The 14452-nt window shown below is 34.0% G+C and overlaps 2 protein-coding genes across 3 annotated transcripts in view; both read left to right on the top strand.

Annotated features, from left to right (window-relative positions):
* Positions 1–3450, top strand: part of LOC100260732 (1,4-alpha-glucan-branching enzyme 3, chloroplastic/amyloplastic) — a 36742-nt gene extending 33292 nt beyond the window's left edge. The window contains exons 19-21 of the mRNA XM_003634667.3: positions 1903–1988; positions 2102–2156; positions 2819–3450. Coding sequence (XP_003634715.1) covers positions 1903–1988; positions 2102–2156; positions 2819–2851 — 174 coding nt within the window. The 3' untranslated portion in view covers positions 2852–3450. The remainder of the gene's footprint in view (positions 1–1902; positions 1989–2101; positions 2157–2818) is intronic.
* Positions 3451–5532: 2082 nt separating this feature from the next.
* Positions 5533–14452, top strand: part of LOC100265941 (uncharacterized) — a 39673-nt gene continuing 30753 nt past the window's right edge. The window contains exon 1 of one of the 2 annotated variants that reach the window (XM_002278686.5): positions 5533–5897. In XM_002278686.5, the coding sequence (XP_002278722.1) occupies positions 5718–5897 (180 nt within the window). In that variant the 5' untranslated portion in view covers positions 5533–5717. The remainder of the gene's footprint in view (positions 5898–14452) is intronic. The other variant, XM_002278721.4, reaches the window with a different exon arrangement.

The raw sequence follows: 14452 nt of genomic DNA on the forward strand, positions 1-14452 counted from the left end.
CGGTCTCAGTCAAGTTTGCTTTGGACGGCTGTGGACCTCTTTGGATATCCGTAGTTTATGGCCTAAACAGTCCCTCACTTAGGAAGGATTTTTGGGTGAAACTTTTTGACATTTATGACCTAACTTTTCCGTTATAGTGTGTGGGCGGTGATTTTAATGTCATAAGGAGAAGTTCAGAAAAATTGGGGGGGTTCTAGTCTAACTTCAAGCATGAAGCACTTTGATAGTTTTATAAGAGAATGTGAATTGCCTGATCCACCTCTTCGGAACGCATCATTCACTTGGTCAAATTTGCAAGTCTCCCGTGTGTAAGAGATTGAACCGTTTTCTTTACTCAAATGAGTGAGGGCAACTCTTTCCCCAAGACCTTTAAGAAGCCCTTATTAAAAGGACCTCGGATCATTAGCCAATTGTTTTGGATACCAACCCGTTCATGTGGGGCCCAACACCTTTTAGGTTTGAGAATATGTGGTTGCAACATCCTAGTTTCAAGGAGAACTTTGGAAATTGATGGAGAGGTTTTCAAGGAAATGGATGGGAAGGCCACAAGCTCATGAAGAGATTACAATCTGTTAAAGCCAAATTGAAGGAGTGGAATAAGGTTTCTTTTGGAGAGCTTAATGAAAAGAAAAAAAGTATCCTCAATGATTTAGCTAACTTTGATGCCATTGAGCAAGTAGGGGGTCTCACTTTTGATTTGTTAAATCAAAGAGCCTTAAGAAAAAGGGAGCTAGAGGAATTAATTTTGAGGGAAGAAATTCATTAGAGACAAAAAGTTAGGGTGAAATGGGTTAAGGAAGGGGATTGTAACTCTAAGTTTTTTCATAAAGTGGTTAATGGCAGGCGAAATAAAAAATATATCAAGGAGTTGGAGAATGAAAGGGGCTTAGTGTTGAATAAAGTCGAGAGTATCACAGAGGAGATCTTGCTTTACTTTGAAAAGCTCTACGCGAGTCCTATAGGAGAGTCTTGGAGAGTTGAAGGATTAGATTGGTCCCCTATTTCGGAAGGGAGCGTATTAAGGTTGGATTCCCCTTTCACTGAAGAAGAGATTTCTAAGGCCATTTTTCAGTTGCATAGGGACAAGGCATCGGGGCCTGATGGCTTTACCATTGCAGTATTCCAAGATTGTTGGAATGTGATTAAGGAGGATTTAGTGAGAGTGTTTGCAAAATTTCACAGGAGCGGAATTATCAATCAAAGCACTAATACCTCCTTCATTGTTCTGTTACCCAAAAAGAGTTTGACAAAGAAAATCTCAGATTTTAGACCCATTAGCCTGATCACTAGTTTCTACTAGATAATAGCTAAAGTGCTTTCAAGGCGTCTAAGAGGGGTTCTACATGATTTGTAAGTTAAAATTTTTATGCAATATATTAGTTTTACGAATATAAAAAGTTAGAGCTTGGGAGATAATATATAAAGACCTGTATTAATAACATATAAATATATAATCCTAGGAAAATTTGGAACTAAAAATTATATCTAAAAAGTTTAAAAGTTTGTTTTTGTAAATTTTGTGATGAGGCTACACATTAAATTCATATTTTGTTAAATTAAACTTTTCAAAATTTTAATATTCAATGTTTTCTTAGGATATGATATAGTTTAAAATCTTTAAATCCTAGTATCTTTCATGAAATTTATTATACACTATTTTATGCATCATACTTTCGATATTTGTACATGTATGCATATTTTTCCTATTTATTTTTTCACTATATAGAAACTAACAATACACAATTCGACATGATACACAATATGAAAAAATAGAAAAACAATACATGATACATTTTACAAGTTAACAACTATGGTCCTGTTCTACATGGCCTCTCTTGCATTCAGATATTCTACAGATTTAGTTAGTCATTTTCACAAGATTTATGATTTGTAATGGTGCAGATAATACTGAATACAGACGAAACAAAGTATGGTGGTCAAGGACTTATTGAAGAAGGGCAATATCTTCGGAGAACCATTAACAGAAGGTACTCAGAGTTTCTTGAATCTTTTTCTACCTTCCCAACATTGTTGTTGCTGGACTGTTTTTTGTATTCTTTGTATTCTTCTACTTATGGAGTTATCATTTTTATCTTTGCAGAGTTGATGGTCTCCGAAACTGCTTAGAAGTGTCTCTTCCCAGTAGAACCGCGCAGGTTGGTAGCTATTTGCTGCAATCGTTTATTTATTTATTTCTCTGGTAGTGGCATTAGACTGGGATTTGTTATATTCCCTACATTGCTTGGTGTCAGAATTGCACCCACTATTCCGAGAGGCCTATGAAACCCCATACATGGATTGTGAACATCCCACCATATTTCATTCTTTCGACAGCTTTTGAAATAAGGCAAATAAAACCAAAGGTCACTAGTTATGATAATCTGATTTGGTTGTGACTGTAAATAGACACTACTCACATCTGACCACCAAATTGTCATATTCTGCCTCTAGTGATTAAAGGCTGAGGAACTTAGTGCTGCTTCCTGCTCTTAATCCTGGATGCAGTGAATCAGGAGCCAATTCCTTATATAATCTACTCTTCCTGTAGAGTTTGAAATTGCTCCCACATTTACAGCTTAAAAATTGTTTTAATTTGTTTCAGGGTGTTATTGGAGAGCCTCATACATTTCATAGGAGCTGATTTAAGGACAAAATAAAATAAAAAATTAGAAAGTATATATGTATATATTTGCACTATTTACCTCGAATTGAATAGCTCATTATAACCAAGCATTCCGATATGCAGCTTGCATTCTCATATTAAACATCATGGATTGCCTATAACCTGATGTGGATTTTTTCTCTTCAATTTATGCAGGTCTACAAATTAAGCCGGATTTTAAGAATATGAGGCCCTTCATGTTCTCATATGGCCTTGCTATGCAGAGTATATGATTTCTCAGAGAAAATATGACGAACCTGGTGGACATTCATTAAGCTTGTATGGCTTGTGTGCATCACTTCCTTTCCTAGTCAGACGAAGACTGGAGTTGGTGGTGGAGTTTCATAATTCAGCAACCAAATTAGCATATAAGGAAGAACTATAGCTATGGTCATTGTGGGAGCTGCACACAACAATGCTGCCATGGTTGGACTGATCACTTCTCTAAGAAGCTCTGGTACATTTATGCTGGAGACTGATCTTTTCTGCCAATTTGAAGATAACATATTGGATGGTCTTGCTGCTCTAATGAATTGCTCCTTTGGAGCAATGGAGTGGAGGGCTTTGAGACACCACTACTTGACTACCCAACTTCTTGGTGAATGTACTTGTTTATAAAGGAAAATGGTCTATTGTGTTATAAGAACAGACAATGACTCGAGTTTTAGAGAACTGAGGCCACCATGTATCTCATACAAGCTGGAGTTTTGAACGGTTGCTGGTTTAACCATGTCAACTTTCTAAATTTATAGAGTGGATTTGAAATTAATTATTATTTTAATGTGCTACTTTAAGCTTATTTTATTTATTTTAATCCTTCAATAAAAAAAAAATATGAAATTGCATTAGTTTTTAATTAATTTTTATTTTTTTTATAATATAATTAAATATGAAAAAATTATTTTTCTTAACAATTTTTTTTCATCTTTTCTTAATACTTTTTCGAGTAACCCTCAAATTCAATATGCACTCATCTTCCATCTTTTTTCTCCATTTCTTTTCTTCCATTCTCTCTAAAACCCTAACATAATTTAAAAAAAAGAAATTTGTGTTTTTTTTTTAACAATATAAATAAATAAATATCTCTACTATACTAAAGTGCATTTTTATCATTTTTTTTTTTTCTATGTTTTCATTTTTCGAGGTTTCGAAATGAGACATCGAGAAATGTGTTCAAAACTATAAGGTTAGATAGTTTTTGAAGTGTTCAACACTATACCTTCTAATGCTTTCAAGGACATCCGATGTGTACCTTACACTTATATAATATTTTTGGTACGTGAAAATGTGTGGTGACATCTATTCTCATGTTTGAATAATTTAAATAATAATAAAAATGAAATCAACAATGAGAAATGAAATCTTATTTATAAGTGAGATTTAAGGGGCATTTTGATTATCTGGTGCAAGTTATTTTAAAAATATTTTTCAAGGATTCAAAAATCAAAAAACCTTTTTGGATAAATCATTTTTTAAATAATGTTTTTATTTTGATTTTGAAAAAATAAATTATAAATACAATTTATATATTATAAAATAAATTTAATCCAAGTCTTATTAAAAATAAAGTAAAAATGAATATTTTTTAATAAAAATATGAGTAGTAATATTATGATAAAATCATAAATTATATATATATATATATATATATATTATAAAAATATAGATATTAACATCTTATAAAGTATAATTGCTTTATTTTGTTAAAAATAAATAATAATAATTTACAATTAATAAGTGCTAATACTATTTTTAAAAATTATTAAACTTATTATTTTATTTTTAAAAATTACTGTTTAAGAACAACATCCAAACAAAGGTATTAATTTTTTAAAATAAATTTGTCTTTAAATCACAAGCTCAAATAATTTTTTATTATTTAGCAAAAAGACTCTTAGAGACGTTTTTTTTTTAAAAAAAAAAAAAGAAAAAAATATTTTAAATTATATATAGTGTAAGAGTATTTTTATAAATAAAAATAAAATATTATTTTAAATTATATGTACAAATATTATTACCATTTTTTATTTTATTTTCATTCTTATTATTACTTAATATTGAAATTGAAACAAAGAATCGTTTCAACCCTCGATTCCTATATACATCCAATAGTAATAATTAAAATTATTAAATTCATCCTCATTCAAGGAAAAAAAATGAATAAAGAGAAATTTTCCATTTTTTATTTCCATATATCAAACATGGCCTTAACGATACTAGACGGTATTAATGATTAAGCGTTTGGATAGGGGAGGCGGACTGATGCTTCCGCATTACTTAAAATTTTTTCTGTTATAATATTTCATGGATTTGGAATGGTCCTGAATGTTGGGAGAATCACACGCCTTTCACGAATCAAAGGCTTTCAGAGCTTACAAGTTACAAGTTACAACTACATGGTAACAACAAAGGTAACAAAACAAGTACAAAGAAAAAATAAATAAATAAAAAAATAAAAAATTTTAAAATTAACAATTTCACCCTCATTTCATTTATTTTAACTTTAATTTTTTTGATACAAAAATTAAATAATTTTAAAATATATAAATTTTTAATTAGTTTTTATCTTATTTATATTTTTTTTATAATATAATTAAATATGAGAAAATTATTTTGTTTATAAAGTTTTTTTTTATTTTTTTGATACTTGAAACCAAACATAACCTTAATTTCTTTTATTTTTTTCTCGGGTTTGTATAGTATAATTCAAAATTTTCTCAAATAGATAGAATTAAAGAAAATATAGAAGAGAGTTTGACAATGGAAAAATAAAAAGGATAATGTCATTAGATAAAAAAAATATAACATAAAAAGTAAAATATTGATTTTAATGACATACGATGATACGAAAGGTATAGAGAAAATAGCCTGCGCTCCCACGCACGAGACACGCACGTGGAGCTGGGCCTTTTACCCCCTCCGAAAATGGAACTGTCCCCCTCTAAAGAAATCAACTGACAGACGAACCAGGGCGAGAAACTGAAGGAAAGTACAAGAAACAGAGGAAGAAAGTGAGAGAGAGAAAGAAGGGCCTTCGATATCTGCATCTTTGGCCATGGCGAACCTGCCTCAATCGCTATCCATGAATGCCCCCTTCGGAGGTCCGCCCTCTTCGGCGGCCAACCCCGCCGGAGCTCAGGTCAACAAGGAACGGAAGTTGGCGTCCGCCGAGAATTTGGTGCTCGAACTCAGCAATCCTGAACTTCGTGAAAACGCTCTTCTTGAACTCTCTAAGGTAGAATCATTCTCTGTATACTCATCCAAGAGTTATTGTTTTGTTTTGGTTTGGTTTTCTTTATTGTTTTCGTACGTTGATATTTGTTTGATTGCTGACATGTTGGAGAGCAGTGAGTGATAATTAGGAATCTTGATGACAGGTGTGGTAGAAATAGTTGAAATGTGATTCCATTTTTTCTTTCCTCAGCAACCTAACGGATCATTAGGGTTTCAATCTTTCGTGCGTATATTGGATTAGAAGTATATTAAGCGTGGAAAAGTAGGTTTTCTTTTAATGTCTGTTTTGTTGTTTATATCTTCAACTATCCAGTATAAGGTTCATTAGATAGGATATTCGGGTGAGAGATTTATCTTGCAATTGGGTGCAGAGAAAACTAAGGCAAAGAAAAGAGAAATTAATTTTGGGTCTTGTGTTCTCTGTTGTATTGGTTTGTAAAGAAAATGAAACGTATTAGCTAAGCCAAATATTTGTGTTAGTCTCCATTGGATGGAGGTCTTTGGTCTTTTTATTACTTTGGTCTTTTTATTACCAGGCAAAAGTTTAAGATCTAAAATGCTAGTTCTTTTCCGTTTCACCCATCCTCAGTAAAGAAGTGAAGTGGAATTTGGTTTCAAACCGTTCTCATTTAGCATGCTTTTATGCGTTTATGAATGGATGTCATGGTATGAATTAAGTTTGATTTTGTTTTTTTTTTCCTCAAGTTTTGGGAATAGGGAGTAGCATAAATGACATGCAAACTGATAAATAGGCATTCATTTTTGGTTAGTTACATGTGGTATCTGCGATATTTGATTTTTGATGGTTTGGTTCTCAGTTTTACAAATTTGTAAATGCACAAAATTGTAATACTGCATGTTTGATGGGTTATGACTAATTGTGAGGTTTTTGTTTGTTACTTCAAGAACTTGAGCAAATTTCCAAGTGAGTTTAATGTATGAGAATGGTAATTTTTTTTTTTTTGATATGCAAAACAAAGAGTATATATAAAAAAAGAAATGTCAAAACATCGTCCCAAAATATACAGGAAGTATGTGTATAAGAATAGTAAAATAAGCTGGTTTCTATACTTGAAAGGGCAAGAATAGGATTTTCTGGACCAGGGTATGATAAAGCATTTATTCAGATGGATGGCTGGGGGTTTTGACCTTATTTCAGCATTCTTCACTAGATGTAGGCCTTTACCAGTGGGTTCCATCTCTATTCTCATGCATTATTCAGTTCTGTGGCTGTAATTTGCCCATGTTTTGTGTGGGTTCCACCTACATTTGCCAGTTGGCTTTGAGTATCCTTCCACATGTCCTGTTTTCTTCCATCAGTATCAACTGAGATTGATTTATGCAATTATTATGCCATATTTCAACCTTTTACCACTCCCTGATTTAGTGCTTTGATCAACTCTCACTTCTTTGCACATAGTTCCTCAAGTCCTCTCATCATCACCTATTTAGGCCACTCATTTTTCAAAGTTTGTTCCCCTAATTTCCTTGCATTTTTTGATAAGATTCTTTGGTTGCATAACATTTGGCTGCATGAATTATTGTTGCCTTTTTAGAGCCTTGCAGATTTTTCTTCCTCTCAAACGGATTTTCATTTTATCTTTTTTTTTTTTTAATATATTGGATACACCAATGTACATGTCTCACATTCAGAAAACTGCTACTTAGATTTGGTTTAGTTAGAATGCTTCTGGTACATAACCCAATGATATGTTTCTCCGTGTTAATTCCTTGCTCTAATTGCATGGGTAACATCAATTTCTCCATTGTTAATAATGATAGATTGTGAACATAGGTTTTTTTTTTTTTTTGGTAGGCAAACAAGAAAACATGTATTAGTAGTGCCTAAAATGAGGTGGTGCAAAGTACACATGAAGTATACAAAATGCACATTGGTGACAAAGAAAAGAAACAAAAAGATCCCTCTCCTTACTTTAGGCTGAACCAATCTACAAAATCTAATATAGACATTGTGTGACCCTTTATATACACCCTAGCCTACTTCCTAAAGGTATACAAAAAAGCAGATTTGATTGCTGGTCTAACTGCTTAACATTATTAAAATCTCTTCTATTCCTCTTCTTCCAAAGAGCGTCCAAAACAAGCATAAGAGAGTGACCCTCCATGCTTTTTCCCCTTTTTTCCTCATGAAATAGTCATGCCAACCCAACAAGTTCTCTCTCATTGAAGAATGCATAACCCACTCCACTCCAAAAAGACCAAGAATCAAGTGTCACACCATTCGTGCTTTGGAACAATGTAAAAGCAAGTGGTTTGTCGTTTCCTCCACACATTTGCACAAGTAACATTTATTGGGGAGAGTCCAACCCCTCCTTTTGAGTTGGTCAAGAGTAAGGATTCTACCCCATGATGCTTCCCATGCAAAAAAGCTGACCTTCATTGGTGCCCAAGACCTCCACACAATACTAGTTGGGAAAGGCTCTCTAAATCCCCTAGATAAGGAAGAATAAAGAGATCTCACTAAAAATTTGTCACACTTGGATTCATTCCACCTTCGTTTTTCCTACACTTCATGTTTAATTACTACCAATTATAGTTTTTGAAAGAAACTCTTCACTTCCGCCAACTCCCAATTGTTAAACTACCTTGAAAAATGGGGGCTCCAACCGGCCTTTCCCCAACCACCTTGCAATCCTTTGCCACGCATCCCTCTTTGTTAGAAGCAACATAAAATAAATTTGGAAAGATTTCTTTCAAAATTTGATCCTCGCACCACAAGTCTTTCCCAAATTTAATTCTTCTCCATTCCCAAGTAAAAAAGCACGACCTACCTTTTATAACCTCCCATTTGTATATGATGGCTTTCCAAACCCCCACTTCATATTCAACTCTCACCCTTCTCAAACACCACCCCCCATCCTCTTCTCCGATCATTCCTATTATGATTTTTTTTCATAAGGAATCCCTTTCTATAGCAAATCTCTAATTCCACTTACCATGTAAAGATTTGTTAAGGACATAGAAGTTGTGAAGTCCCAGGCCCTTGATTATATTATATAAAAATATATATGTAAAATAAGGTGTGCCTCACTTCACTAAAGCAAGATCCTTAGGTGCGCCTTGCACCTCAGGCTCCAGGAGGACTTTGCACTTTGGTGCGCCTTGAGCCTTTTAAAACTATGGTTAAGAGGACTGAAACCTTCCCCTAACATAATAAAAGATGTGTTTGCTGTTTTATCATTTTTAATACCAAGATGAGTGCTATAGGAAGAAAAAAACTAGATCCATGTTTCATATTATCTATAGTATTTACTTATCAAAAAAAATATTATCTATAGTATTGAACCTACAATCTAAGATTACTCAACAATCATGACTATAGATGTTTAGGGATAATCCAAAGTTTCATACATTAGTTAAGTTACAGGAAGCATTTAGGGATAAACTCTAAGCATTTCCATTTATTTGATCTTGTTGGACTTGAGAATGTGATAGTTGAGTCGTGAAGTATGATCATGTATTAGAGGATATATGATGTGTGTTCTGGAATTTGAGTTAAAACCATTCTGGACATCCTTTCAGCTTGAAACATGTCTTTTGAGCATGCAGCATCTTATTACAATGTGTGCAAATTAAAGACTTCTTGTTTCCAACTTTTGGAGAGCTAGAGGTAACTAGTACAATTGGAGCTTGAACAATACTTAAGGTTGAACTCTCTTGTAAGCCACCTGCAAGCATAGTAGCCTGATGAAGCTTCTCATGCTTGACATAGGCATATGCACCGTGGAGATTAGGAAGAGGATCCTACCTTAATACTTGTACCCTAATCTGATCAGAACTTGGGTCAAGGCCAGCTAGAAAACCATAGTCCCTCTTGTTCTCAATCTCTTGTTTAGTTTTCCTGTATCCAAAACACACCATATCACATGGTTGAGAAAATCAAGCTCCTATTAAATAGCCTGAAGAGCAAACAAATAGCTAGTCAATGTCTTCCCCTGTGTCTCTTCTCATGTGGCCTATGCCTATGTTCCTAGATCTAAGAAGCATCACTCCATCAAAATATGTTTGAGCCACAACATCCCAAATAGCATGAGCTGTAAGATGTTGAAGAAAAGTAGTACTAATATTCGAAGTCATCAAATTAAGAAGCCATCATATGAACATGACATTCTCCTTCACCCAAGTAGAGAAGGAAGGATCAGAAATAGCTGGTTGTTTCTCCTATCGCGTATACAACTTTCCCTTTTTTTAATATGCAGCTTCATGAACTAGGACTAGGCGAAGTAATTCTCATCAAGTTTTTTAGAAGACATTTGCACATTCATGTTATCATGTTGAACTGTCACAGCCAAAGGAATTAGTGGTGGTGCTATACCAGAACCAGAAATTGTTGACACCAATTTGGACACAATTCTTTATGTGAAGGCAGTTCCAAATTTAAAAAACAAGGATGGGATGCCAATGGAAATAGGTTAGCAATAATAGCTCAAACCTAACAATCACAGAAATTGCTTTGATACCATGCTGATTTAGAGAGAGAAACTGCTGATTTTTTACTTCATAACTTGTACAAGTATATATATTAAAACTATGCAAGGAAGAGTCTAAACCAAATCCCTACAATCTGCTCCTAAGTTATAACAATCATAATAATTAATGAGATTCTTAAAATAAAGGAGCTAAAAACCTATTCCTTACAAATAGAAATTATAATTATAAACCCTTAAAATAAAGGGGCCAAATATGAACAATGCTTTAAAAGGGTATTGAGCCTCAAGGTGAGACTCTACAAATTAGCTTTAATGCTATAGACTTAGGGTAATCGAGGCTTCAACCTTACTTAGTCGAAGCTTACATTCTTAAGCCTTTAGCCTCAAGATTGTTGAGGCTTAAGCCTCAAATATTCAAAGGGTTTTATAAGCCTCAATATTCGTTGATTTTTAATGGTTCTATGCTTTTGTGAGATTTTGGTTTAGATTTTATGAGTTTTGTTTTATGTCCATGATTAGATTAAACTTTTTACAAAATAAGAGGAGCTTAGTTGACTTACAATTACACCTTCAAATGGAAGGGGGAAAGGTGATTGGGAAGAAGACATAGTGGAATCATTGACTGCTTTTCTGGCTATCATATATGATTGTGATCATATTACTGAAGGTAAGGAAAACTATTGCTACAATTGATGGATGAAGAAGAACAATGAGCGGACATTAACTCTAATGGGAAGATAATACATCTAGTTTGATAAAAAAAAATGATAATACAACAACTAGATATGATCATGATTCCTTAGAGGATCCTACAAAGTGATAGTGATGGTAGTGCTAAAGATTGTTTGATAAAACCATGAGAAAGTTAAATTTTAAAAGAGAGCAAAAAGAACTAATTTATTTGATGATTAAATAAAGATATTGTACTTTCCATTAGCTTTTTATTTGACGACCTCACATTTATCCTTTCCACCAATTTGGACATGATTTGGGTCATGGGTTATTGATTGGGTCAAACTTGATCAAATTCCCAATGATTTCAAAGGTTTCAAACTCCATATTGTTTTAGAAGAAGATTTGTATAGGCAAATCATAATATAAAGTGGCTTGGGTTATAGTAGAACAATGAAGGATATGTTTTGTGGAGAAAAATTGTATTTCTCATTCATATCTTAAAAGTGTATAATCTTACAGTTTTTTTTTTTTTTGATTGGAAACGACAAAGGAATATATTGATAGAAAAAAGAAGTACAAGAGAAGGATGAGGAATCCTCCCACCAAAGAAAACTAAACTACAAGAATACGAAAACAAGAAAATACAATGTAATAATGAACAAACTCTCTAGACTAGACCAAGCCAAAGGAATTACACACTGCTAGCCAATCAAGTTGTAACACAATAAGGGGAGTCCCCTTAAAGACCTTGGAACAAAAAGCCCAAAGAGAAGTAATGAAATGAATAGAATCCCAAAGATTCTCTGAATTCCTTGTTTTATCCTAAAAAATCCTTGCATTTCTTTCCCGCCACACAACCCAAATTAAAGTTATGCATGCAGCTTGCCACAAAACTATCCCTCTCTTAGATAAACCAAAACCATTGTAATTGATGGACAGCATGTCGGAAATGCTCCTCGGGGGAACCCAATCTGTCTTGGCTAACTAAAATAATCTGTGCCATAACCCTATCGTTAAAGAACAATGTAGGAAAAAATGATCTGTTGATTCTCCATGCCTCATGCACAACTTACAAATATCAAGACTAAGAGCTTTGTAGGATCTTCTCAATTGTAGCAAGTCATTAGTATATCTTCTTGTGTGCCACCAACCAGACAAAGGACTTGACTTTGAAAGGGACTTGAGAATTCCAAATGAACTTAGTAGGGAAAACTGGAGGAGAACCAGAACATTGGGATAAGGCTAGAAAGAAAGATTTGACTGTAAAAAGCCCTGAAGAAGATAAAGACCAGGATCTCGCATCTGAAACCAAAGATGACAAATGCAAACAATCAAGTGACCGCATGAGGCCTTCTAAATCTTCTATCTCAGAATCGGATAGGTTGCGGCAAAAATTAAAGTTCCAAGATAAGGGACGAGTAGATATGAGAATTGAAGAAATAGGAATATTTTTATCCATGAATACTCTAAATAGTCTTGGATATTGGGATCCCAAAGGTTGGCCCCCCCACCACAAGTCTTCCTAGAACCGAATTCTTTCCCCATCTCCTACCACAAACCGAGTAAACTTGTAAAACTCCTGAAAGACTTGTGCAATAGCCTTCCAAGGACAACGATATGATCATCTGACTATAGTGTTGGCATCCCAACCATTAGAGTGTGATCTTTAATATATAAGCTTACAATTATATACAATAACAAAAAGAAAGAATAAGGAAAGACTTGGAAACTACCATATTAAAGATTCCTACAAATTAGGGATTATATACACAAATAGACCCAAATATATATTACAACTGTGGAAGATATACGACTGTGTATACAACTGTAATAATCTTCAAATACAACTGTGTATATGACTGTAACAAGTTGTACTAATCTTCAACAGATATTATTCATTCCCAACTTGATAATGATTTCTTGAGACCGGACATTAGCTAATCCTTTTGTTAAGACATCGACTAATTGACTTCCAGTGGACACATATGGTGTGCAGGTTAAGCCACTGTCCAACTTTTCCTTAATTAAATGTCAGTCTACTTCCACATGTTTGGTTATGTGATGTTGTACTAGGTTATGTGCAATGTTGATGGCTGACTTATTGTCGTAATAAAGTCTCATCGATGTCTCCCACTTAATCTTCAAGTCCTCCAGGATAATCTTGAGCTAGAGCAACTCATAGATTCCTTGAGCCATTGCACAAAACTCTGCTTCTGCACTAGATCTTGCAACAATGTTCTGTTTCTTACTCCTCCAAGTTATCAAGTTCCCTCCAAGAAAAGTATAATATCTTGTAGTAGACCTTCAATCAACAACTGATCTTGCATAATCTGCATTAGTATAAGCCTCCAGTGATAGCTCAGTGCTTTTCTTAAACGAAATTCCTTTCCTTGGAGTTGCTTACAGGTACTGTAGGATTCTATATACAACTTGGAGATGAACTTTCTTTGGGTTATGCATAAATTGACTCACAAGGCTGACTGCATAGGCTATGTTTGGTCACGTATGTGAGAGGTAGATTAGCTTGCCAAAAAATCTTTGGTACATACCTTTGTTTATAGCTGCATCCTTACTTGCTTCTCTAAGCTTGCGATTCAGATCAATAGGTGTATCGGTCGATTTACTTCTTGTTTTTCCTATCTCCTGCAATAAGTCAAAAACATACTTCTGTTGGGAGAAAAATACCCTTTTTTGAGTAAGCCACTTCAATTCCCAAGAAATACTTTAGTCTTCCAAGCTCCTTTATTTTGAACTCTTTTGCTAAACACCGGTTCAATGCTTCTCTTTCTTCAAGATCATTTCCGGTCACTATTATATCATCCACGTAAACCATTATGACAGTTACTCCCCCTAAGGCCGAGTGTTTAACAAATAAGGTGTGGTCATTGTGGCTTTGTTTGTAGTCAACAATTGTCATGACTTAAGCAAATCTTCCAAACCAAGCATGTGGAGATGGTTTTAGCCCATACAAAGCTTTCTTCAATTTATATACCTTTTTTCCTTTAAAGTGCATATTAAAACTAGGTGGAAGATCCATAAAAATTTCCTTTTTGAGCTCTCCATGTAAGAACACATTTTTCACATCAAACTGTTGTAATTCATAGTCAAATTGGGCAATTAAAGAGGGTAAAACTCTCATAGTGTTCATCTTGGCTACTGGTGCGAAAGTCTCATGGTAATCTATTCCATATGTCTAAGTCCTCTTCACCCTCACACCAATAACATCTACTTGGAAGATACCGACCCCTCCTTTTTAGTTAATCTAGAGTTTGAATTTTTTCCTAATTTGCTTCCCAAGCAAAAAGGTTGACTCTCATCAACACCAATGGGTTCCACAGAATGCTTGTGGGGAATCCTTTTGGGAAGCAACATGCTAAGGAGGCATAGTAAGATTTAACTGAAAAGGTGTCTCCCTTTGATAACCGCCAAA

Source organism: Vitis vinifera, chromosome 19 (assembly GCF_030704535.1).
Source record: "Vitis vinifera cultivar Pinot Noir 40024 chromosome 19, ASM3070453v1".
NCBI classification, from domain to species: Eukaryota; Viridiplantae; Streptophyta; class Magnoliopsida; order Vitales; family Vitaceae; genus Vitis; species Vitis vinifera.